This window comes from Astatotilapia calliptera, chromosome 12 (assembly GCF_900246225.1).
Source record: "Astatotilapia calliptera chromosome 12, fAstCal1.2, whole genome shotgun sequence".
Classification (NCBI taxonomy): Eukaryota; Metazoa; Chordata; class Actinopteri; order Cichliformes; family Cichlidae; genus Astatotilapia; species Astatotilapia calliptera.
Window position 1 is genome coordinate 3,051,458 of NC_039313.1, and position 24,927 is coordinate 3,076,384.

At 43.7% G+C, this 24,927-nt stretch overlaps 1 protein-coding gene across 9 annotated transcripts in view; it reads right to left on the reverse strand.

Moving 5' to 3' along the window:
* fbrsl1 (fibrosin-like 1) overlaps positions 1-24,927 on the reverse strand; it is a 284,283-nt gene that overhangs the window by 88,077 nt on the left and 171,279 nt on the right. For 7 of the 9 annotated variants that reach the window (XM_026188504.1, XM_026188506.1, XM_026188508.1 and 4 more), the window contains exons 5-6: positions 13,663-13,692; positions 679-708 (exon numbers count right to left, since the gene is read on the reverse strand). In XM_026188504.1, coding sequence (XP_026044289.1) covers positions 679-708; positions 13,663-13,692 — 60 coding nt within the window. The remainder of the gene's footprint in view (positions 1-678; positions 709-13,662; positions 13,693-24,927) is intronic. The other 2 variants (XM_026188505.1, XM_026188511.1) reach the window with 1 other exon arrangement.

Genomic DNA, 24,927 nt, shown 5'->3' on the forward strand with positions numbered 1-24,927 from the left:
CCTGCCATCAGCCAACCACCTCTGAGATGATTACAAACACTCAGAGGTGAAACTGATAGACTACATCTGTCAAATTGTGAACTGGTAACCTGATGACAACGCTTTCTGAAGAAAATCAAGGTGTTACTAGTTAGCAGCACAACTAAAGCATATTTTAAATGAAATTGTTGAACGATCTTGTTAAACATTCTGGTTGTAACTTGTAAATCTGTCATTCATCATACTGAAAATAAAACACACGCGTTACAAACTCCGGCTGCTGTCGAGTAACTTAGAAGCAGATAAAGGTGTTATGTGCTTTGTGAATAGATTAAATGCAGATTTTACTGCATGCAGCACACACTACGATCTAAGCTAGGAGGCATATGTAGGAAATATTTGTGCATAAAGTGTTCCAAAAATAATAGGTACCGCGTCTTTTCATAAAGAACAGAAAACCAACACTGAAAATCAGTCTCTTGATGTGCAACATTTTTCTTGTCACTTTCATGCTCCGTACGATTCAAATGATCAACAGTGTTGGGACCAGGCGCAGTTGCTTTTTACCCCCTTATCTTTTTTTCGCTAACAATACACTATGACTATCTCCCCTTTCTCAGTTGAGAGCTCAAATTTGTTATTCACAACTCTCCGATTCTTCATGCGCTGGGTGAGTAAACACAGGAAAAGCAGTCTTACCTTGTCGTCAATGTCACTCTCGCTGTCACACTGTAACAGAAAAGAGACAGACACAGGAAATATAAGGAATTATTCATTTGGCTCCCCACCCCAGTAGCATAATCAGTGCAGATGTTATTTTTGTGTGCAACCTCTCATTCACTGTCAGCTTTCAGTGCAAACGGCAGAGGATGAAGAGGGAAAGGAGAGTGCGGTAGTCTGAAAGAGGTTTTTTTCAAGTTTCAAAAGGAGCACAGTGGCACAAAACGCCTTTCTGGTGTTTCTGTCGCAAATTCACTGCTTTAAATTTGCAAAGGATGAAAATACTTTGCACGGGATTCTATTATAAAGAGTCTGTTTAGTGACTTGGCATTCAGCTGCAGCTTGTCATTTAGCCTTTTAAGTGTGCTTTAAAATTGGACGATAGCATCTCAAGGACACAGAGAGCGTAGGTTCTTTGAATTCTCCAGCACAGTGCCTATTAAGTGTGGTATTTCAAATCCGTGGTGTGACAAACCAGTCTTTAATTTGTATGTCAGTCTTCTACAGGGATAAAGGAACTGAATAACAAGAGAGGTTGTATTCTGAAATGTACCTTGTTCTAGCACAGCTAAAGGCCAAATCACCTTCCATTCAGTCAAGAAGAGAAATGGTTTGTCTTCAGCACTTCAAATTTCACCAATGAAATATGCAGTGATTGGGATCAAATATATCAAAAAGAGTAAAAAGAATATCAAAGAAAAAGATTTCAAAAAAGTCAGACCTTGCCACTTTTTGCAAACAGATGACAAGAATGCTGCAAATACCAAGAGCCCGGCCTTTTATTCCTGGTATGTTCACCGACACAAAACTCTTTTTGGCAAATAATAAAAACACGATTAAACTCGCACAAATACGGGAAATTATTTTCACCTTTACTCCAGAAAAATGTGTTAAGTTAAGGTAAAGTCAATAACCCTGTCTAACAGCATTTGTTTGATTTTCTTTGCAACATTCCTGAACTTGTATGCACCTTACGAGCTCCTGCGTCTAACATTCGCTCGTCACGAACGGCTCCTGGCTGGTTACACCTCAAAGATGGAGAAGCTGTGGAAACAGGAGTGGCTGAGCTGCCTTGCCAGGCCCACTGGACCTCACAGCAGGATGCATGAGGAACAGAGCAATTCAACCAAAGAGCCACATGGAGAAAGGACGACGGTGAAAAAAAACTGCCTTCAATCTGTCAATTAAGTCCCTGTGGCAACATATTTAAGTGGGCCCTCTCTATTTTGTTTGACTCCCTTTCAAAGTGGAGCACAATGAGGAGGGAGCTGTGTCAATGGAGGCACAGTGTCCTTTTGTCGTGAGCGTGGTGGGTCCAAATGTATAATTAAGTAACGAGAGTAATCAGAACAAGGGCTCGGTGGCCAAGATCTCTCAGGAGAGGAGAAAGGGGGGATGTGTGTGAGTGTGTGGGTTCAGGGGTGAGTCCATGCCCAATAGCTTATCCTACTAGGCAATGCCAAAGGTTGGTAGGAGTCCTTGGCTGCAGAGTCATCACTAACAACTCTGTAAGATGTGTGTGTTTACTTATACCAGACATGCAGGAAGAAAATACACTTGTTGGAGGGTATAAAACAAGTATGTGCTCTGAATAACAGAGTGTAGTCATGAACTGTCAAACGCACTGCTTAAATAGTACACACAACGACACCACAAGGAAAATAGTCTTTTCAATAAGTAATTCAATATAAATAGTGGTAAGAATTTTCCTGCCTTTTGATTATTATTATTAACCTTTATTTTACCAGGAAAAGTCCCATTGAGATTAAAAACCTCTTTTTCAAGGGAGTACTGGCCAAGAGGCGACAACATGTTAAAATTACAAAGTTACATGGGATTCATGTCTATATTTCTTCTTTTTGAGCAGTTTACTGGTGGATTTGCTCATGTGCTCAGGCTGATCCTGGTTAAAAGGTCCACTTGTAGCTCAACGAAACTTTCAAGCTTTACTCTTTGATAAGATGTAAAAATCATAGTTAAATCAATGACTGCAGAGATCCATGCGATTTCCACTGCAATGTGCAACAGCTTGTAAGAGGTTTTTCTCCTGAACAGGGCTAAGCTACTAGTGATATACAACTTAACCTATATCTTGATCACATTACTACAAATTCCAGGCCTTTGCATATACGTTCAACAACTAGAAATGATATTTTTTCTGCTTCATGTGCCATTTACATTTATATATAACATAATACTTTTCTCAGTGTAGATGCCTACATTTACACAGATGTGATGAACTTTAGGTAAATCTCAAACACTTTTTTCTCTGTTGTTTAACTGAATAAAGTCTGAAATTTTCACCATCTGTAAATTATTCTACTTGCACTAGAAAGAGCTGCTTTATATAATTCGGAGAGCAGGTTAAATCCAATAGATGTCTTTGGGGATCTGTCAGTACGACACCACACATTTCAAAAGCAGAGACCACCAGACCTTAACACTCTAGGATTAACCTAAAAGATCCCCCCCCTCCCCCGCACACACACACACAGACACACAGAGTACTTAAACAAATGAAAATATTGGACACATTTTTATACAAAATATCTTCTTTTCTCTTCTTTGAACTACTGCTTGTCAAAAGACAATCATTACAAAGTGCCGGGCATTAAGAAGAGAAAGTGGCAAAGGATTCATGTCAATCAGTTTCCATTCAGGCTGTGAATTCCAGACAAATTAATTGCAATCCATTTCTATACTGGTAGTTAGGAGCACATCACAACCTGTTATCATCACCCATTTGTTCCCTCAGAATTCTGGTATTTTACCACGAAGAAATCACATTCAAAACAATGCTTCTCTCCATCTTCATCTAACTATGAATTGCGAAAAAAGAAAAGAAAATTGATCCACTCTCTAACATTACCCCTTCCCTGCAGAAAATGGAGTAAATGTATTCTTAGCATGCAGCTGAACGGATGACTTCCATCTCACAGCAGTTGTGAGATCCATTCTATTACTGAGGACGAGTTTAAACCATAGGTGATGGAGATGAACAACTGGCATGGTCTATTCCCTGGGTGCATGCTTGGCCTTGTTGTTGCAGCAGTAGCCATGACACTAGATATGAGGCCTCACAAGGCTGGAGCTGGCGAGGAGGAAAAATAATATCAAAAGAGCACAGCATGGTGCTTATCCTTTTACAAGTAGCATGCACTGTAGCAGAGCGAGAAGAGAAATAGTAGCTAGGGCTCAGACAGAGACAGAGAGAGGCACAGCACAGCAGGGGAGAGAGAGGTAGGTGGAAAGAGGGGAACAAAACAACAGTAAGAACAGGCGGGGGGGATGCTATAGAGATGAAGGGATAGGCAGTGTTACAGCAGTTTTTGTCAGGCCCACATGTGATTGCCCTGTTGGGCTATAACACTTGGTCCATTCAAAGAAAGAAACACAATAAAAGTCCAAGATTGGCTCGTGTTTGTGCACGCATTGTTGTTGGCGAGAGCAGCGCTACGTCGTTTAGCACCCTATGCTTCTTTTGACTGTCTGCACGAGGAAAACAATTTTCAGCAAGAAGGTACAAGAAAGCCAAATGATGAAAATGCAAAACCACAACCCCAAACAGAAGCCTCCCTAAACAGCATGTCTGGTGGTCAGAGGGGACATTGTTAAAATCGAAAAGATACGCTGCTCACTAAGCTGCCTGACAGGAGCCAAGCCCCTGGTGGTTTCTGTCTCTTGCAGTACCCCCCCCCCCCCCCCCCCCCCCACCTCAAAAAAAAAAAAAAAAAAAAGGCTAGTTCTTCAGAGGCATGGAGCAAGCAGCAACATCTGCACCTGGCAACCGCCAGCTACGAAGGGCAACGGGGGACCAGAATCAGTGGATGGCTCATCCACAAACCCTCCCTCCCAGCTTTCCACCTCCTCTCCAACCCCTCCTCCCCTCAGCCAGCACATCAGACGAACGCGTTTGACATTTACACAGCTTTCAACACTTCAGAGACAGGAGATTTATTCCGCCAGCGGCCCTGGCTGGAGCCAGGCCTCGACCTGGGCTAGCCCCCATGGCGACCCTGTAGCTCAGCCCTGAAATGAGGCAGGGCTGAGAAAGAGAGTAGCGTGAGGGAGGGGGAAAAAAACAGAAAGAGAGGGATGGATGTCTCGATTCTCCTGGACATTTCTCTGGCAGATTCTGATAGACGTGCAAGGGGAAGACAATAAGCGTTGCGCATCCCGGAGCACATTAAAACGACTGGCCAAATTAATCACACAGTTCCACTTGTCACACTCGGAGGACAGTCTGCCATGAATTCTGCCTCAGAGATAGAAAGAGGAACAGAAGAGGAACTTGCCCAGCAACGCAAATGCTGGCATGGCGTCAACAACTGTCTTCCTGAATACTGATCACAAGCCTGTGCTTGCTGCAAGAAATGTTGAAAAAAAGAGAGAGAGCAGGAGAGAGCTGCTGGCATTAAAGTGCCACTGTCAGTTCCTTCTCAAAATAAATAAAGCAGTAAATAAAATGAATAAAAGCAGAAGAGGAGAGCATAAAAGCGTCAGTGCTTTGATAATACTATTCGTGATAAAAGCTTGATTGGCTGTAATTTTTCAAAGTCACTGTAAGGTGTGTTTCTGCTAAATTACAGTCATATCTAATAACTGTAGATGCAATGGCACGACGAGGAACTGGATTAAAGCAAAATTAACTCCTGATAAGCAACCAGTTGTGTTCCATTCAGGCCCAAAACAACATTAACTGACGGGGAGATGGACGCTGCATCATGACAGCAGCGAAAGAGCATCTGCTTTTCTTGATGTTTTATCCAAATGTATAAAGTTAAAGTGTCCGCGATGCAAAAGTCTACAGCGGTGGAAGAAATGGCTTCAATTTATAAGACATTTCTCCAGGCACATATACTGAGATACCCCTGATTCTAAAAGAAGACCTCTAACAAACCCGGATCTCCTGGAAGTGAGAGCACACAGAGGAGGTAATGGTCCATTTAGATGGTCGCGGACGGAAGCGGTGTCGAATACTGGTGGAACAACACCAATTTTCTCCTGCAATTTCCCTCCTGCAGATACTGGGATGAGGTGTGGGAGCGTAGGCGTCATGACCATTCTGACGGGGTCTGGATGCAAAGCCTCAAGTCCACCGGGGGACCCCCTGCTTGGGCTGAAACATCAGCAGGAGATCTGAAAGTCTCACTGGCCCTGCGGCAAAGCTTAACTTCAACTCATCTTTCATAATTTATCAGCAGGACATTTTAGTTGCATGTTCTTATGTGCTAACCCTTTGTCATGACTCAGTGGAGAGTTCAGATTTGATTGCGTTCATGATACTATCTGCCTGGAAGAGCTGGACAATGCCATCCTCCATAGTGCTTATCAAAACAAATCAGGGTTAGAGACTGAATCCAAGGTGAACTAGGGCCTGATGGAGCCCTAGTGTGGGGAAGGTCAGCAGTCGGGCAAAGAGTGGGCTGAAGATGGACGGATGCAGATGCAATCTTTAACCAAACAACTGCTTGTCCTGTTACTGGAAAAGCTTAATGAAAGGGAACTGGCAATTCCAGGCCAGGCACTTGGCCTGTGCTCCAGACGATGAGAGCTATGGATGAGTGGTGAAGCACCAGGCTGAACCAAAGCACAACACTATAGAATGTTTATATATATAACGGTAGAGTAAATGATACATGGCCATTGTGATGGTGTCTGGTTACATATATATGTAATCATGCAAGTGTGTTCAAAAAACCTTTAAATAGTAAAAAAAAAATCAATTACTCATTTCATATCTTTGGATGATCAGATAAACCTAATAATTTTGTATCTATGCTGAAACTAAATGGGGTAAAAAGCTTCGGGAGTCTGGTGCATTAATGCTATTCATAGCAAAAACACACCACTGCATTTAACTTTCACAACCAGGGAGAGGGAAAAATCAAGCAATTTATCTTGACCCTAATAGCTGTATCTGAAAGCACCACCGAGCAAAGCGATTTGATCACAGGATCAAATCTATACAGCCTTTTGACCCCTGACCTCCTCAGCAGGCAGCATGGGAAGTCAGCTGATTACCCAGGGTCAGCCTTAGAGCTCTGGATTAGGAAAGTATTGATCTCAGTGAAGATGTAGGGTCCGCGGGGAATAAGATTGAGAGAAAAAGCTCTACCGGGCAGAAATGATATCGACCAGCAGACCTAGACAGGCTCTCACGCAAAACCATATTTGAGCTTGGGACATTGGAATTGGCTGTGCAAACAAGAGAGGACTTCAGCAAAACCTCCTTTCACAGAGGCCCATTGAGAGAGGGCAGAGAGAGAGAGTGATAGTGAAGGGGGATTGAAGAAGACAGGGTTGGAGAAAATGCTCTTTGCATTAGCCAGACACACCGTGGTCTCTGCTTTAGAACTGACACACTCGAGTAAAGAGCCAGTAGAGGCCATGTAAATCAAGCTGAGGTGAGGAAAGATATAGTTCTTGCCCGGGACCACACTAAGCAGACTTTAACATTACCCAGAGTCCACGTAAACAGCACTGAGACCTGGACGCTCTCTGTTTCAATTCTATGAAAGGTATTTGGTGAGGTCAACGAGCAAGAAGGAGATGGGGTGGGGGGGGGGGTGGACAGATTGACGATGATAACCCGCCTCCTTTCACTAAATTAGAGGACTGCCTTGCTCCCCATGCTTTCAGGATAACCCTGAGGGAGGGACAGAGCTGGCTGGGCTGCTGGTGTGATCCTTGGAGTAGTTTGGCAACGGGAAAACAGACAGTAATGGCAGATGTATGAGAGAACAGGGAGCATTTATTCAGCTCAGAGAGAAAAAGGAAACTGCCAGAAATCTGATGGGACAGGGAATACACAACTGTGTTATGAATATAGCTGAAGAAGAAAAATGGGCATACAGGTAAGGGAGAACGAGAGAGAAAAATAAAACACTGATTTATGTTTTTTTTATTTTTTCTACTTATTTCTTTATTTTTTTGTCTTTCATGGGGCCCCTGCAGCTCCTTCTCCTCTCTGCTGACTGCAGCTAGTGCTATCTTGCCTTCAGAAATTAGCGTGCACAGACACACACGCGCAACGCTCGGTACCTCCCAGAGTTCTGACATGGCCCTGGGCCTGTTGCTGCTGAGCTGCAGCGGCAGACACTGGGCATTGGAAATTTAAGTCGGGGCGTAGGAGAAATTAGGCGAGGAGGCAAGGAAATGGGATGTTGACTTGAACTGGCCCTGGGGGCAGCTGAGAGTCTCCCTGTGCAGCTCCGTTGGCTGGCTGACAGTTTGATGGAGCGAGTGGAGGCTTCCCCGCGGCCCGAGCCGCCGTCTCTAACACTGATATAGCTCAGTGAGGAACAGATTGAGCCTCCAGGCATTGCTCTGTACTGCTACCCCCCTTCTCTCTGACTCTTTCTCGCTCTGTACTACTGCTACTAACTCTCTCTCCTTTGCTAATCCTGTGAAGCCAACAGAGACATGAGCACACAATATATGTGCATATACATATGAGCTACTGTGGATGTTCGTATGAAATAAAATACTACACGCATGCAAATACTTATATGCATGCGGACACTTTGATACACAGGCATAACAGCAATCCCCACAGAGAACTTGGCTCTCACTCTCTCCGTCTCCTCTCTACGACAGTAATGTGATGAGCACTACAGATGCTGTTTACTGAGCTCTGGCTGACACACAGGGGGAAGGAGGAGGAGAGGGAGGGTGGGATGGAGGAAGAGGCAGAAGGAGGTAGAGTCAGGGGGCTGGCAGGCCACAGCCATAATGAAAAGAATCTGGCGGCAGCCCACTGTGTGCTGGTCATGAGAAGCATGTGCCGCCGGGGGGCTCTACTGCTAATTTCAGGGGGCAGCCAAGCATTTCACGCTAGACTTGTCATCGGGCCAGAGGGGGCATTCATACTGGGTGACAGCAAATGCAAGAGGGCGGGTAAAGGGTTCGGCGGGAGGGGGGGAGGCCAAAGAGCGAGGGCGAAACCTTCAGCTCCCTTACGTCCCGTCCCCCCCTCTGCAATGATCAAACGTTATAGGCAGGGTACAGAATTACAAATGAGTGTCCTGTGGCAAGAGCTGGAACTAGATTCAACTACTTTCTTTGCTCTGCTCTCTCCTCAGGTAGCCACGAGGGGCACACTTCATCCTCCAACCCCTGCTGTCCAGACAGGATCTGATACCAGTGCTTGCATCTTCCTTGTTAACCTCGCAATAATAATGTGTTACAAAATCTCCCACTTGCAGACAGATGTACTGTGTGTGCATTGCCCTTGGGCTTTTGCAGTATGGATAAAATCTGATAATGCAGCCAATTAAAACAGTGTTATTTTTCCACAATGCCTGCTATATTCTGACACGCCCACAGACAATAAAGGACCAAATACTAAAAACTCTGATGGACGACAACTGCGTGACCCTAACCCTGCCATGTCATTGATTTTTTTGCCTCGGTTACTTTCTTTCTTGTTTACAGGACAGGTAGTCTCTTAAAAGCTTAATGATTAACAGGCACATGTTTAATTTGAGATACAGACTGGTCTGAGGATTCAGCGTGCACTTTCTCTCACGAGTCACTCAGATAAAGAAAATCAGACGGGGGAGAACTCGCTGTCAACCCGACCAGTGCATCTAAGATCCTACGAGATCGATGTGAGGGAGGCAGAAAGATGTCGAGTGAGAGCAGGAGCTACCAGCTAAGGAGTTGATACTAACAGCTGGCAGCCTACCCACCTAAAAAGGGATGACTGAGTCTAGTCTGGAGAATCAAGCAAGAAAGCCAGGATGAAAGGAGAAGTGCGAGAGATGGAGTCACTAATAAAAGATGGTTGGGTGATGGTAGATGAGTGGATGCGGGACGGGTTGGGGAGGGGGGATTTTGAAACAAGCTGTCACATGAGAAAGAAAGAAAGGGAAACAGAAAAAAGTAAGACAGAGGAATCTAGACTGGAGGAGGAGAGAGGAAAGAAGGAGGCAGCCACATTGCACACTTCAGGCTGTGAATAATTTAGAGGAGCACTGGGGAGACGAGACGAAGATGAACACAAAACACTGGCAGCGTTTGACCTAGAGCTCCAGCTACATCAGTGCACATCACAGAGCGGAGAGCTCTCTCTTCCTCCCTCCCTCCCTCTTTCTCTTTTCCCCTCTTTTGCTCTTCATCTGCCTCCCTCTGTGTCAGGGAGGAAACAGCTGTACGCTATTCTTGTTTCGCCTCACATTCTATGAAAGTCAACAGAATGGCTGACAACTCAGTTTCATAAGGATCTCTCTCTCTCCCTACATGCTCTGGGCATGTCAGAAGAGTCAGAAGAGCCTTGCATATAAAGGATGGATGTGCATCCAGGCTATACGTAGCTGGATGCATGTCTGTCTGCAGATGCCCCTGGCATACAAAGGAGTAATGATGCTATTACATTTGCACAGATTTGTGGGATAAAAGCTTCAACTGCAGTTTTAGCCACCTCACTGCCCAAATGTTTTGTTGCAATTTTGTAATTTACGTTGTTTTGTGCTTTACATGTGCTAAAACTGTTATTTAGCAGTAATAATTTCTTTCGCAAATCTTTAACTCTCGCCATTTTAAATGGGATGATTTTGGTCTAATATCTTTGTTAATTGGACATTTTTGGGGTTAACAAGTGATCAAATTATAATTTAGAGAACTAGGAGAATGTGATGTCTAAAGTTGGCAGAACGAGAAAGTAAGAATCAGCTGATTAGTTGTGTACTTTCAGCTATGAAAATGTATGAATGCATGAACTGCACTTGGCAGATTTTCGCTATAACAGGAAACTAAATAAAAAGCTGTGAATCTCAAAACTCCAATATGAATTTTCTGTTCATTACTGTTGTTTTAAATACATTTCTAACTGTCATTACATAAACACAATCTATGTCGGGATCAGTGCTGCGAGGAACAAGGACCGGAAACTCATCTTAAGCCAGCAGTAAATAACAGCTTCAAGATTGGAGGTTAAACAGAGATTTCTAACGCCACCTTTGTCGAGGTGCCATACATCACCTCATCTGCTAATGTGTGTGTCTGTGTGTGTCTGTGTGTGTATGATGAAAGGAACACTGGGCATCTGCGGTGGGAGTGGCCGTTGGGCGGACAGAGGGTGATGTGATCAACCCAAAAGGGAGGGGCAATTTATTACTGTAATTAAGGAGCATTGAGATTAGAGAGGCTGGGTTTGAACATGCATATTTATATATACATATAATACATGTCTTCATTTGAAAAAAAAAAAAAAGATAACATGAGATGAGCAAAAACAAAAGGTCTAAAGATGGCAACCAAATAAAACATGAACTAAATCGGTTCCCTCTGCTTATTTTCTCCCTCCCTCCTATGCCCTCTCACTCCCTCTCTCACTGTCTCTTGCTCAGTCTGTGTGTTTGATATTAATGGGACGTCCCTTGTTTGTAAATGTGCCAAGTTGTGTGCACCACTGCAGGCTGTCTATTATAGCAGGCCTCTGGGGCAGCTATTCCATATGGCGTCACATATGGTACTCAGCAGCATCAATTAATGTTGTTATAATACTGATTTTTATGAGCCGGGGTTTAAATCCTTTCCTATTTTTTCCCTAACCCACGCTCCCCTTGTGTTCTCTTCCTAGCATCGCTGTTTCTTTCATTTGTCAAACTGCTTCTCTGCCATACCTCAAACCTTTGACAATCTGACTTCTGAAGACTATCGAGAATACGAAAAGTTTTCTATGCCAAATAAGCTCCTACCAGCTCTGCTGAATGCTGCTTAAAGACCTTGAACACGTCTTTGTTCCTTCTGTGCTGCAGAACTAAACTATTGCCAATGTGTCAGTATCGTCTTTGAAGCTCAGAATTCGATCAGTAATAACACGGAAAACATGAAAGCTACAAAAACAAGGATTAGACAGGAATTACAGTGTGAAAACCAACTTACATTTGCATCTGTAACCAGACAACGCATTTACAGGAAATAATGTAGTTTTGGTCACATTAAACTAGCATCAGGGACTATTAATGTGTTAAATTAGGTCTGTATTTATGCACAAAGCGATAGGCAGATGAATGTAAGAGCAGAATCTGAGGGGCCCTTTTGTTTCCTGGTGCCTTTGGTGGCGGATCTGACAGGAAGGGAACAAGAGCGTAGCAAAAAGCCTCGCTTAAAAAGCTCCCAGCCACACCAGCCTTGTCAGCGACGCCACAATTAGAGGCTAGATCACTGGCGCTTCCCAGCCAGAAACATCTCACTACCACTCCTCAATGGAGCTCTTTCGTTTGAGGAACACACTCAAAGCAGGATTTTAAAACGGTTCGGATGGCTAATCACTCTCAGGATGAAAGGCCCTGGCGTGTTCGTTTGTCTCAGCATGGGGAGCTTCCCTTGCCGTTTCTCTGTCTCTGATTCTGATTGTTTTTGTTCATTTCTTTTGCAGCAGGCAGGCGAGGCAGGCGAGCTGGCAGGCAGCGCTGTTTGAAGGTGCAGTCAGACCCAAGTGCAGGCCTGATGCTTTGTAGTGATATTTCCAGCAGCACAATCTCATTACTTTTTGACGTGGCAGATGCATGCAGGGGCGGATTGTCATTTCACGCTGTCAAAAGTTCCATGAGGAAACGGAGACAGGAATGGAACTTCAATGACCTGCATGCCTTTGGCTCATCAAGACTGAATATATTAAACCAAATAAGACAGATGAAGCCCCATGAACCAGATACTTAAAGATGCTTTGTAAACTTAATGTCCACTCCCAGGAGTCTTGAGGGAATCGCTTTTCCTGATCTATATCTTTGTAATCAGAACTGTTTCAAAGCCTCGCAAAACCTGTTACTGTGCATTTGAGGAAGCCTAATTAAATACTGTGTACAGAACTGCACAAACACTCAGCTACATATGTATATGTGCCGCCTAAGACAAACAGTGCTTTGTGTCTTAAAAGGAAAACTCCTGAGGGCTGCATTCCACACCTCGCAGAAAAGTTTTCACATGGGACAATCACTGGCATCTCCCCTTTAAAAAGAAACGGAGGATGTCCCTTGGAGTTGATTTCACACGGACTTCTTTCAGAACAGAAGGAAAACTCGCGCTGTTCAAGAAGCTGCCAGGCGCTGATTGAAGCGCCTGGTTACCATGCAGACCTCGGCCTGTTGCTGGGGTGACTGTCCCAAAGTGCTTTCCTGGGTAATTTTCGAGGTCACTGGTTTGAGCACGCCTATGTGGTGCAGATGGGCCCACCCACATTCAAGACCCAGCAGGAGCTCTTTCATTAGGCCCAGTGAATGGCCTCATTCATCCCCTTCACCTCAATTGGTCACGCTGCATCTCTCCAGAGGGCCCAGGACAAACTTTTCTCTTCATTCCACTTGCTGATCTTCCACGCACCACCCACCTTAGTCATGCTTCACTTTTGTTCAGGAGCATGTGGTGGCAGGCCTCATCTTTGGCCTCAAACTACCTTAGATGGAGTGAAGGTGGTATATAACTGACATTACTAAGTTTATCCTACTGAATGGCTCAGAAAAGCCCAGACGGATGCTACCGATAGAGATTACTGTGGATCAGAGACATTTTTAAGGTGCAGGTCTTTGTACAGATCTTCATGACTTATCCCGGAACCATGTTCCTTTAATTTAATTCTTTCTCAGTGCTGAAACAAATGCTGCAGCAGGCTCAATTTATCTCTAACTTGCTGCCCTTTCCACTGAATGCAGCTGCAGTGCTTCGCCATAGTAGAGGGTCCTCTATGCCCTGTCTCTTTTTGACCATCAAGTGAGTCTCAGGTCTAGCCTAGCGAGAAGTGACTAATTGTCTTGAGTTGTTAGTGTGCCTGGAATGAGATACACTTCACTTGGTGACAGGATGCACAATAATTTGGTTTCTCCCTTCCTCCCCTCCCTCTCTTTCTCCTTCTTGCAGCAGATTTAGCCCCCCCTGCTTCTCAAGCTACTGAGCTGTAAAATTGAATGGACAGCAGGCAGTATACAGAATGAGACCTGGCATCATGGACGCACTAACCTTGAGGAGGGCCACTGCTGCATGCTGCACCTAAAGAGATGGAGACAGAGCGTCAGCCATGTTGGACTGAGAAAGGTTAAAATGAGGAGGGAGGAAAGGCCAAATGCAGAGAGAAAGGTGGACCTGTGCTAAGGCAACAACACAACAGCTTAGCAAAGCAGGTCTTCATCGGCATGAGGATGGATATACACTCAGAAAGACACCAGTGACTCAACCACAGAAAGACACACATTTTATGAAAACAGTTCATCTTCAAAAGCGCGTTCCCCAGCAGTTTTAACAAAAACTCGTCCTGGTAATGAAATCAACTTGTAGCTACTCTTGGAACAAATCTGAGCAATCAATTAATATGAATCACAAATTCACTGGCTGTGGCTTAGATGTGAACAAATGGATCCCCAGTCCCTTACAGATGATATTAGTGCTCTGAGCTGCTCTCTCCACGAGAGATTAAGCAGGTTTGTACTCTCCCTGGCGGGCAGCACTCCCCCCTCCAGGGTGCTGCACTATCATTTGCAGGAAAATTACTTCAGTAATGAAGAATCCAGGCCCATAAATCCTCATGGCCTCACCTTCCTTCGCCGCCCAAGTCTTGCTGAACAGCTAGTAAAAATTCCCTTTAAAAAATTCATAGTGCAATTTTGCTCAAATCCCTCCCAGCAAGCACAATTATGGAACTTTCATCTCAATTGATTTATGTCCTGGGCGAAGGGGGGGGGGGTAGAACTCGGTGTAGGCTGGGGAAGAGGGTCTGGTTGGAGGGTGGGAAGTGGTAAATCACTGTTTTTAAAAGGGAAGGTGTACGGCCTTTTGTCAATTTCAGTGCATGCGTGCTGTGCAGGTGACAGAGAAGCGTATGAATAAGGGGAGGAGGAAGAGGGAAGAGAACATCTGACGGGTCTGAACGCAGAAGTGAAATGGCAAAAAGGAGGGGGCTGCGGCTGGGAGTGGGGGCGGTTAGTGAGATGGGGGCGAAAGGAGCGGTATTCCACTTGATTAATAACACTAATCAAATTATACAGTGTTCCACTGTGCCCTGAAATCTGGGGCCATAATGTCCTCTAATGGTGAGGTTCATGGAGCTAAACTTCAGAGGGAAAACACAGCGCTGACTGCTGCATGCCTTAATGAAGGCAGTAAAACATCCATTTCCAGAAGCCATGAAATGAAAGGCAAGATTGTAGATGTGCACCCAGTGGCTCCCCCACTGCAAAAAAAGAGAAGGCTGTTAACACAAAAGACGGTGCTGGGGCGAGTGAGACAGACAGACAGACAGACAGCAAGAAAGAAGGAGAGCTGCAAGGCCTTAAAAAGAGAAATGACAAGATAATCATATAAATGAAGACATTTAAAGGGCAAGAGCACCAAGAGTAAGCGGGTATATATAAAGTAAAGGGATGATGAAGTGAGGATAAAAAGACAGATTGGTAGATACTCTTTGTGCGTTCTCTTCTGGCATGAAGACAATCATCTGGGTCTGCTGATTATGGATGAGCCAGGCTGCTTTACTATGTCTGTTATACTTAGTGCTGCTGACAGCGACCACTATTCATCACTATTTAGTTGCTGATGCACCTAACCACAGCATCCTCCCTCTCATCTATCTCACTACTACTCCATTAGAGAATCCCTCCGTCCACCCAGGCATGTATTGTGTTGATCCACCTATCCATCTGAATGTCCAGTCGTCCATCCATCCATGGGTACATTTGTCTACTCATTCAACCTGCCATTCATCTGTATGTCCATTCATGCTTTCTTTCATTCATTCATCCCTCCACCCATTATCCATCCATCCATCTATCCATTCATCTTCTTCGTCATTTGTCTGCTGACGATCCAGTCATCTGTCAATCCATCCAGTCTGGGTCAATAGAACGAGCTCAGCGTCAGTTAGTTGCTCCAGACAAAAGTCGACTTCTCATTTCTTGGCATTATGCAGCACTAAGCCAGCAGATCTCCGCTGGCAGTTCCACACTTGTATATCTGACATTAATATCTAAGCAACATGCAGAAATCATTAGGCACTGTGTGGGTGTGAAGTCCAGCAGAAAATTCCTGCTGCATTATAACAAAGTGAAACTCAAACACACTTAGATTTATACAAAAGCATTCTGTTTTGCATTTAATCTACTAAATTGCGCATGGTACCAACAATCAAATCAGGCTTTGCATTTTGAGTAAAGTAAACACTGCTCGTTGTCCTTGAGGCAAAAAAATCATCTGGCGAGCAAGGGGAAAAGAAAACAACAAAGATGAGAAAACACAGATTGCTATTGTTATTAGAATTGTAATTACAGTTGTGCTTATCATGTGAGCAGCCTCAATCAGGATGAAATACAGTTTCATTGGACGAAGCTTTCTGTTTTGACTGGCTTGAGTTTGGGAGACACACACTTGGCTGGCGTGCCAAAAACTCAATCAGGCGCAATTACATAGCCATCAGATAGAAATGTAATTGATTTGAAGGCTGACATGAGATATAACTACATGACAGTATAGGCACAGTGGGGAGGCTCCTTGGGGACAAGGCCTACGGGGAGCTCATTACCGCCATGCTTTGAATTATTGAGTGCTAAGGCAGTGACATTGAGGAATAGAGGCAGGCGATTGGCTGTAACAGCTCGACAAGTGTTTATCTCAACTTAGAGCAACCTAAGTTGTCAGTCCATGTAAGAATATTGCAAAGGAAGAAGTTGCAATGGTTTGGAGTTAATGAGAGCATATCACGTGACGTCTGCTATTTCCATTCTGAGTATTTGTAACGAGTACAAGAAAAGGCACAAATACACTGTAAAGTCATGTTTGGGCGTCACTTCTATACTAGTAACATGTGTTGGGTCACATATTTGGTGCTTTATGCACTTTTTATTTTGTGGAAACACTGCATATCATTTTCAATGTTGGCTTAGGATGTTACCTTTTAAAATTTACATTCACTTATGCTACAGCAGATTTTTCTCATTTGGTTTCTGTTTCTGTTAATGTGGTTGTTTGTGAGCTTGCTATGTTCAGTTCCCCATTCGCCCTGCAGGTGGTATTTATCCTTCAAGCTCAGGTCCTCTGTCAGAGGCCTGGGAGTGCAGTATCTTTGCTGGTCCTGGAACTGCACCTCTGGACAGAGATGTAGGATATAATTCCTGGATCTGCTGGAGCCACTCGCCCAGTTTGGGGGTCACCCGCCCGAATGCTCCGATTACCACTGGGACCACTGTTGCCTTCACCCTCCTGTTCCTTCTTCCTGATCACTCTGTATAGCTGCATCTATCACTACTTTTCCTCTGCTTGTCCACCACTACTATGTTCGGTTATTTAGCCATTACCAGTTTGTCTGTCTGTATCTAGAAGAGCTACAGGATTACAGCTTGACTATATGATGATGATAAAAATCCAGGTATATCTTACACACGCGCACACACCTGTATTTTTATTATTTCATCAGAAACCATTTAACCTGCCTTTCTCTTAATGTCACAGACACAAAGAGCATAAATTAGGTGGAAATCTCCCTTGAGTCAGAAGGGTTGAAGTGGCCCATCTGCCTGACCCTTACCACTAGCCTACGGGTCGTTTCCCATAAGCGCTGAGCGATGAGTGCCGAGAGGATAAAGATATAAGTCACTGTGGAGGGACTCCTTCATCCCCAGGAAGTGGTGACTGCCTACCTCTGGGAGAGTTATGCCCTCTAGGCTACTACCACTGATCTTCCTGTGTCTATCTTGTTCTTTCTATCACTCCTCTCTCTCTTCTCACACAGCTCTCCTGTGAGCTTTCTCACAAAAATGAGAACTCAATTAATTCAGGCGAAATGAGGACGAGGGAGGAGGAGGTAGAGGCCTGGGTAGCCCAGAGCGACATTGAATAAGAGAGAGGAAAGCCTAACAGAGCCGTTTGCCGATCTGCGGCCTGGAAACAGCAAACTGAGCATGGGGTGACTGTGCATGTGCGTTAAGTCTTCAGCTGAGTTAATCCTGCGTGCACTTTAAATATGGCTGATGAGCAAATGCTCCTCATTGCTGAGGGAGATGTTGGGTAAATAGACAAGTCACAGGAAGCCAGAGACTGGAAAAAGAGCGCAAACTGAAAGAGCCGAGGACAGAGGCGATATGATTAAAAGCCTGCTGACATTCGGTGCCCAACAAGTTGTCTGTTGTATGAATGTGATGTTAACTTTAATAACGTTGGTAGCAAACACTGTAAACGTGCAGTTCTAAATAGTTGCACTAGATGTTTCAGAAACCTCCAGTCTGTGAAGACTAGGTGAATGGGCTGCATCTATGTCACGTAATGAAGATGTCATGTGACCTATGACCTTGGGATCGAGAGCCTACTGTCAGTGTCACAGATGCAAAGTGCAGCCTTAAAGACATCAATCTTGCATGAGCTTGGTCAACCTGCTTAATGTTACATTAGGGTGCCACGAGCAACCACACAGCTCAGATAATTTTCTCGTAGCCTTGCAGAAAAACTGGCAGAAAACCAGCTCTTAGCCTGGGCTAAGGTTTGAGGTCCCCAGTGGATACACATAAGAACAGGACACACATAGACACACAGACTGGAACTATATAGAGTTATAAAATACACAATATGAGGAGACAGTACACTACATATGCTAAAAAATAAACCAACACTTGAGTCGCTTTTCTTTTAGTCTAGACTCTTACTTGAAGCACACAACAAAAAACAAAAAGCAAAACAAATAAAAAACAAATGACCCATTTTTACAAAAGTTATGTTCAGTGCAACAGCGTCATAAAAGTAACCGCTTCCCTGTGACAGAGTGTAAATCTCACAGTATTCAGGGATACTTTTATGTTCCATTTTGACTGCAGTACATATATTACAACATTTTATCAGTCCCAGCTCCAGGACAAGGCTAGTAAAACGCGCGAGTCAGACAGTTCCAAATTTTCATATGATAAATACCTTACTAGCGAGAAGCCAGGATGGGCTGTGGCATTTGGTGTTTCCAGGAAAATCAGTATGCCACTAGTACTCGGAGTGATTGAACAGGCTGTAAACAGAAGCAGAAGACTTGCTCGACGCTTTCTGGGAGATACTAATATAGCACTACTTCCAGGAGCTGAACTGTAGGATAGAGGAGGGGTTTTGAAGTTCATGAACTGAGCAGGGAGTGCGAGAGCTCTTAAAATGACCATGTCCCTGTGCACGACCCACTGTCTGCATTTAAGTTCAGAGTAAAAGCACAAGACTGCTGAGCAAAGTACGTCAAGTAAGTCATAAGACACCCTTGGTCAATGGCTGATAGTGTTCCTCGCATTAGCCCAAATTAAAATTAGATCTATCTTTAACAATCTAATAAAAAAATGCCATATGATGACACTTTGCCTCATTTATACTTTCCATCTTCTTCTCCCCCCATACCCTCGAGGAGAATTCATTCTCATTTGTTCATGGTGATTGTGAAAGGACTTTCTTTCTTTTCTTTTTACTCAAGTGGCATGTCAGTATTGTTGCTGTGTGAAAAATGAATCACAGTCAGAGATAATTTTTTCCAGATCTATGTCCAATCAAGACATTTAAGACTTCAGCTGGTCTCGTTGATATTATAGGTCAAATTAGAGCCAATAGAAGCATTAAGTACACAATTTAGGACTTTAGCTGAAGGGATGTGTTTGTGTCTTTACCAACATCAGCTGACGTTGATACTTTATTGAGCCTAAGGTTATTACACTAATAGCTGCACCAATATAAAAAGAAGGTCAGGTTCTTCCATGGCCTGAGTTTAAAGCTTGTTTCTAATGAAGAGACGTATGGAGCATTTTAGCACTAGGCAAACAACTCAACATGTTTATTATTTCGCCAAAAATATATCCTGTTTCTTCCCAAGCTCTCGCAGCAAGGTGAACACAGTTCAGATGCATTTTAAAATCTTTAAAATGTCATCTGTTTGATGACTAATTAATTTTAAATTTAAGACGGCGTTTTCACAGAAATGTAACAGGAAGGAGGCCGAGCAGGCAGTGAGAGTTTAAGCTCTGCAGCTATAGCAGTTTCGTTGGTGGTGAGCCGTTGTGAAAATTTGAGAAAAACCACAACCTATGTGCCTATTGTGCAAACATGTGAAACCACAAGGGTGCCATGAGTTGCTAAAAGAGCAGCTTATCTATATATGGGGTTAAGCCACAGCTCCACACAAACTGAAAGTTAGTTCTGTGAAATACACGTTTAGTTTTCAAGCCTCGGACAGCAGAAAAAAACTTGATCTGTGAGGAGAAACATGAAAAAAAGCCAGACTGGTAACTACACAGCAGCAGGTTACTAAACGATCTATTAAAGACTTTCCTAAAAGTCAAAAATAAAGGGTACCGTTTGGAATAAAGTTGCTTAACCCTCAAAAAGAGTCACAAAGACTTTGTGGAGAAGCTCTGATGCTGCTATGGAGGCACTTGATGTCATAACAACCTGAAGAGATACTTCCTCTCGAAAAAACGAAGCGGCATAACAGACGAGTACGCCGTGTGTCTGACAATGAAGCTTTTAGCCCTATTCTGTGAACGCACCGCTCCATCCCCAGACACATGCACTACTTCTCCTCTGACCTGAACACGAAACCTGGACAAGAAACACTACGCAACAATTTGGTTTTGTTTGTCCCCCTGGGGCCTTCCTGGCTCTCGGAAATCTTACCCTGGCATTCGCCATAATCCCCGGAGAATGAAACCAAGGCCCAGCAGCACAGACAAAGCACCAGGTGATTGTATATCTGTGACAGACCACCGTAGTAGCCTCTAAAAGTGGCCCCCGTGACACCAATAATTTGACGTCCCTTCTCCTGTTCCACGCTTGGCCTCAAGGGGTTGCCCCGTATCGACTTACATCTAGCCAGCTACCTTTGAATAACAAGAGCTGCATCAGCTTTAACTGACTCAATTGAGAAGAACTGCACACAGTTAATCTGGCTTTTGGCTGGTGCTGGCAGAGTAGATGACATTGGTGTCTGGAGCTGGAGAGTATCAGTTGACCTAGACTAATTATTCATAAGGCCTTGTGATGGCTGCCGCAGTCAGTTCAGACAGGAGCGGCTGAAAGGAAAGCATATACCAATCTGTCTAAGACAGAGCTCAAACAGCTGGGGACCTACAAGAAGCTATGAATGAAAATCTGAAACCTAGAAAGCAAAACGATGTCATTAAGAGCAGTCAGCACTCTCTGAGTGATCTTGTGTAGCAGCCGTACAAGATTGTATATGATGAAGTGAAGAATATGACTTAGCAGGGTCACTCATGCATGGCTAATAGGAGAATGATGAATTGCCTTAAATAATAGCACACTCCATATCCTCACAACCAAGAGCAGACATCGCCTTGAAATTTGTAATAACAGTAATTGTGATTTCAACCAATAGTCCTCCAATACAGTAATAAATACACGCTGTGTTGCCCGTGACGAGTCTACTAAAAAAGCATCTGCTGGCAAAGCCTGAATTTCACTCTTGCACAGAAGGCATTTAAAATGTCCAGATGTCGGTGAAAATTTTCTGGAAACACTAAATCTTTGACTGAAGCATAAACTTAATGATTAGAAAGCTCGCAAGGAAAGGAAAGCGAACGCGGTTCAGCTTCGAGCTCAGGCGAGCTGCTTTCTCACCTCTATTTACAATCAAAAATGAACCGCAGCAATGTGTACCCACAAGCACACATACAAAAGGGGCACTTATGTGCAAGCACAATAGCGTGGCAATTAGCGGCTAGAGAGGAGAAATGCTGGATCGGTTACAGTTGTTGAATGTTAATTACAGCATTTTACGGCATTGAGGAGATAACGAGTTAGCGCCTGGTGACAGCAGCGACATGTCCTTTAACGAGAGCCGTGGAAATTTATGAAACTTGAGATCAGGGACAATGAGGCGTTACTGGCTTGTCAGGCGCTCTTCTGCTCACCCTCCCTTTGTCCTAATGAAGGCAGACATTTGTTTCTTCCTCTTCTCTGCTTGCCCCTGCACCGTTAGCCTGAAATGATTATTGCTCATCTAGGAAAGGTAAAAATCAGCTGCTTGGGATTCTGTCCTTGTCAACTCTCCTCGCACAGCACCGCTGCTATTGTCTAATCAGTTTCTGTTATAGTCGTAAGGTTGGAGAAAAACAACCACAAAACGTGTGGACACGTGGCCAAAGATAAACATGGGGTCATATTAGAGATAATTCCTTCTCTGGCGCAGGAAACGTAGCTGCTAGTCAGACAATTGTGAGTGACCATTCATTCCAGTCTTTTTAAATAGCCGGGGATCAAGAGCTTGGTAAAATCCGTGAGGTTAATGTGGTCATGTTGTGAAGCCTGGTTTGGAATTTAGGTTAATGGAATCATTGATAGGGCTCAGCTCTAATGCCTGCGATGCTTAAGAGGATCCATACTTTATGATTTAGACAAATCCTGGGACATTCTTCAAAGTTTCCCCTGCTGACCTTGGCAAAACAGACAGAGGCACACACGGGAGTGTGAGGATTTCTTTGGGACTTTACAGCCGCTGCTAAGTAGAATCCCCCAGGCTTTATCAGTGCCTGAATGGAATATTACATCAGTTACACTGGGGCAAACATGGGCCCCAGAGGAAATATTAAGAGTAATAAACTTGTAAAGAGAGCCTGTTTTCCCCTCTTCCCTGTCAAATTACTCTAAAGAATTTGAACAAAAATGTACAGTAAAATGGGGAATTCTTGAAATTGTAGCTCATGTCTAGACTAGGACTTGGAAAAAAAAAGCCCTCCTCTGACTTCACAAGACTTAGCTGTGGTCATGTTATTTATATCATACACCAGAGTGACTCCACTTTAATGCAGCTGTATTTCTAATAAGGAATGCAATTATGATGCTTGTGAGAATGTTAATGTGGTGATTTAACTTCTAATCTCTTCAGTACTGCTGCTGGCCTGCTACCAACACTTGTGCTGGGAAAAATGGTCATTTAAGTGGGTTGTAGCCTGGAAGAAGAAGAGAGACTAACCTGCTGGTGAGAGCAAGGGGAGATCTTTTAAAACCAAAGAAGATGGTGTTCAGATGTCAATAAAAACAGGTGTTAACCAGCTTAGCTGAGATGTTAAGAGCTTGGATAATCCTAGCCTGGATCCAAGAGGGATCCTGCTCTGGAATACTAATGCTTAGGATGCACTGTTAAATCACACACGGTTGATTAGGGGATTGGATTGGGCCTGCTGCTACAGGACATCAAAGCTCAATTTGCATTTGCTAACAATTGCCAAGATTTGTAGAATAAGAACTGCACACATATAGTTAGAATTATGGGTCATCCAGGTTCACAATCAGCTACTGTGGCGTCAAAAGATTATGCTGAGGAGAGCAACGACACATTATGTTATGGATGTGTTGCACAAGATTCAGGATAGAAGTCTTTATTTTCCAGACTATAAAATAAACCACAGCAAAAAGTACGTTTCTGATTTGTTCCGACTTGCCTCATCCTCTTTGCTATTGAGAGCTCAAATAAAAATTAATATTAGTTCACATGGTGTTGTTTCTACAAGTTTAAGCCTCTGTATAAAAATAAATAAAAAACAACCCCAGCCAACTGCAGAGCTTTCATGCCAACAGCTACAGAAATGCAGCTCCAGTCCAATCAAAGTTACCCATAGGCCACTAAAGCAACAGCACGCCTGTGGGCACCACCCTCAGGCAAGCAAACTTAGGGGGTGGTCGTGGGGGTGTGCAGGGGAGCTGCTCAGCTTTGCAGATCCTGTCGGTTAGATCTGACTAACTGTGGTATTAGTAGGAAAAATTTGGTTTTCTTGATTGCAGTGCTTTCCAGTGATAAAATGATGTGCTTGTTGGGTTACATCCTGTGGAAACGGTGTCAAGCCCATAAACCTTGTTTTGGTGCAGATACATGAAAGAGCTACGCTCTTCCTTCCTCTCTGGCAGCCTCACGGTAGATTTCGATGAGCTTTGAGATGAAGAAACCAGCGAAATATCAGAGTTTTGTCGAGGTTCTGTGATTTGTCTATGATTTCGTTGCTTTGTCTGTTTGTCTGCATGTAAGCAGGATTACTTACAAAGTTATGGATGGATGCACATTAAATATTTTACCAGAGGAGGGGCTTAAAAATGTCCAGCTGCAGCTGTCCTGTTGGATCCGGGGACTCTATTCATCCTTGACGTAGGGGAAACTTTAAACCTTGGTGTAGATGTACAGCCTGGAACTGCTCCTGTTGTCTGCAGATTAGTAACTGTAGAAAAGATCCGACAGTGGCAACCTCTGCCTCTTAGTTTGTTAGATGGTAAATCACAAGTGACTTTCTTGAGGTAGCTAATATATTAAAAAAATCATTTTTTTAGAAGCAAACTGAAAAGTTCTGCAAGATTTATAATTTCAAAGAACTGCAGTTCTTAATACAAACCTACTGTAATAATGAAACGCTATAAGCACTCAAGAGCAATTTACATCACTGAGGGGCAGATACATCAAAGTACTGCGCTGGTGAATGTGCTCATTTTCAGCTCAGAAATTATCTCAGTACAAACAGATAGCACCTAAAGGGAAGGAATCACCTAAGACACTAAAGAGAGAACATCTTCACGAGGAAGAATGAGCCCAAAGAAGAATAAGCAACAAACATGCTCTCCTCTTTTAAATATAATTCCAACGCAAGTAAACACACTAAGTCTTTCCCTCAAACCACCACCTTGTTTTTAAAATCCTTCATCAAGCTCCAGGATGAGACATCCATTTGGACAAACACCCCCCCCAAAACAAAACAAAACAAACAAACAAACAAAAAAAACATGTGACGCTCATCTGTTTCACTTAATCTACTTTTAATGTGCCACCTGGTCTGCTACATACATTCATATACTCTTACATGCCACTCCATAATCAAATCAGCATTTGGTGTCAGGGTGGCTCGTGGTTCGGGCTGTTCTCATTTGTAAACACCACCTGCCAGTTCTCACTCCTCTTCACTTGCCGGGTGACATTAGCACAAGCGTGAAATGTGATTTTGCATTGAGCAAACCTCTGCACCGAGCACATCTGAGTGTGCCGACCTGGAAAGCAGGCAGAAATAATCTCCGGTCACCTAAGTCAGAGGGAGCTGTCATGCATTACACAGAACACAGACACTGGCAACTAATAATCAGCTGCTAGGTGCTGCTCTCAGTAACCTGGGATGGTTGACTCCTGTGGCCCCTCCGACAATTTGTCTCTTTTTCTTTTGCCACACAGTTTCCACAGTTACTTTGGCTGTTCCCTTTTTAATGCAGAATCAGGCCTTCGTTTTTACTGTGTGTTTG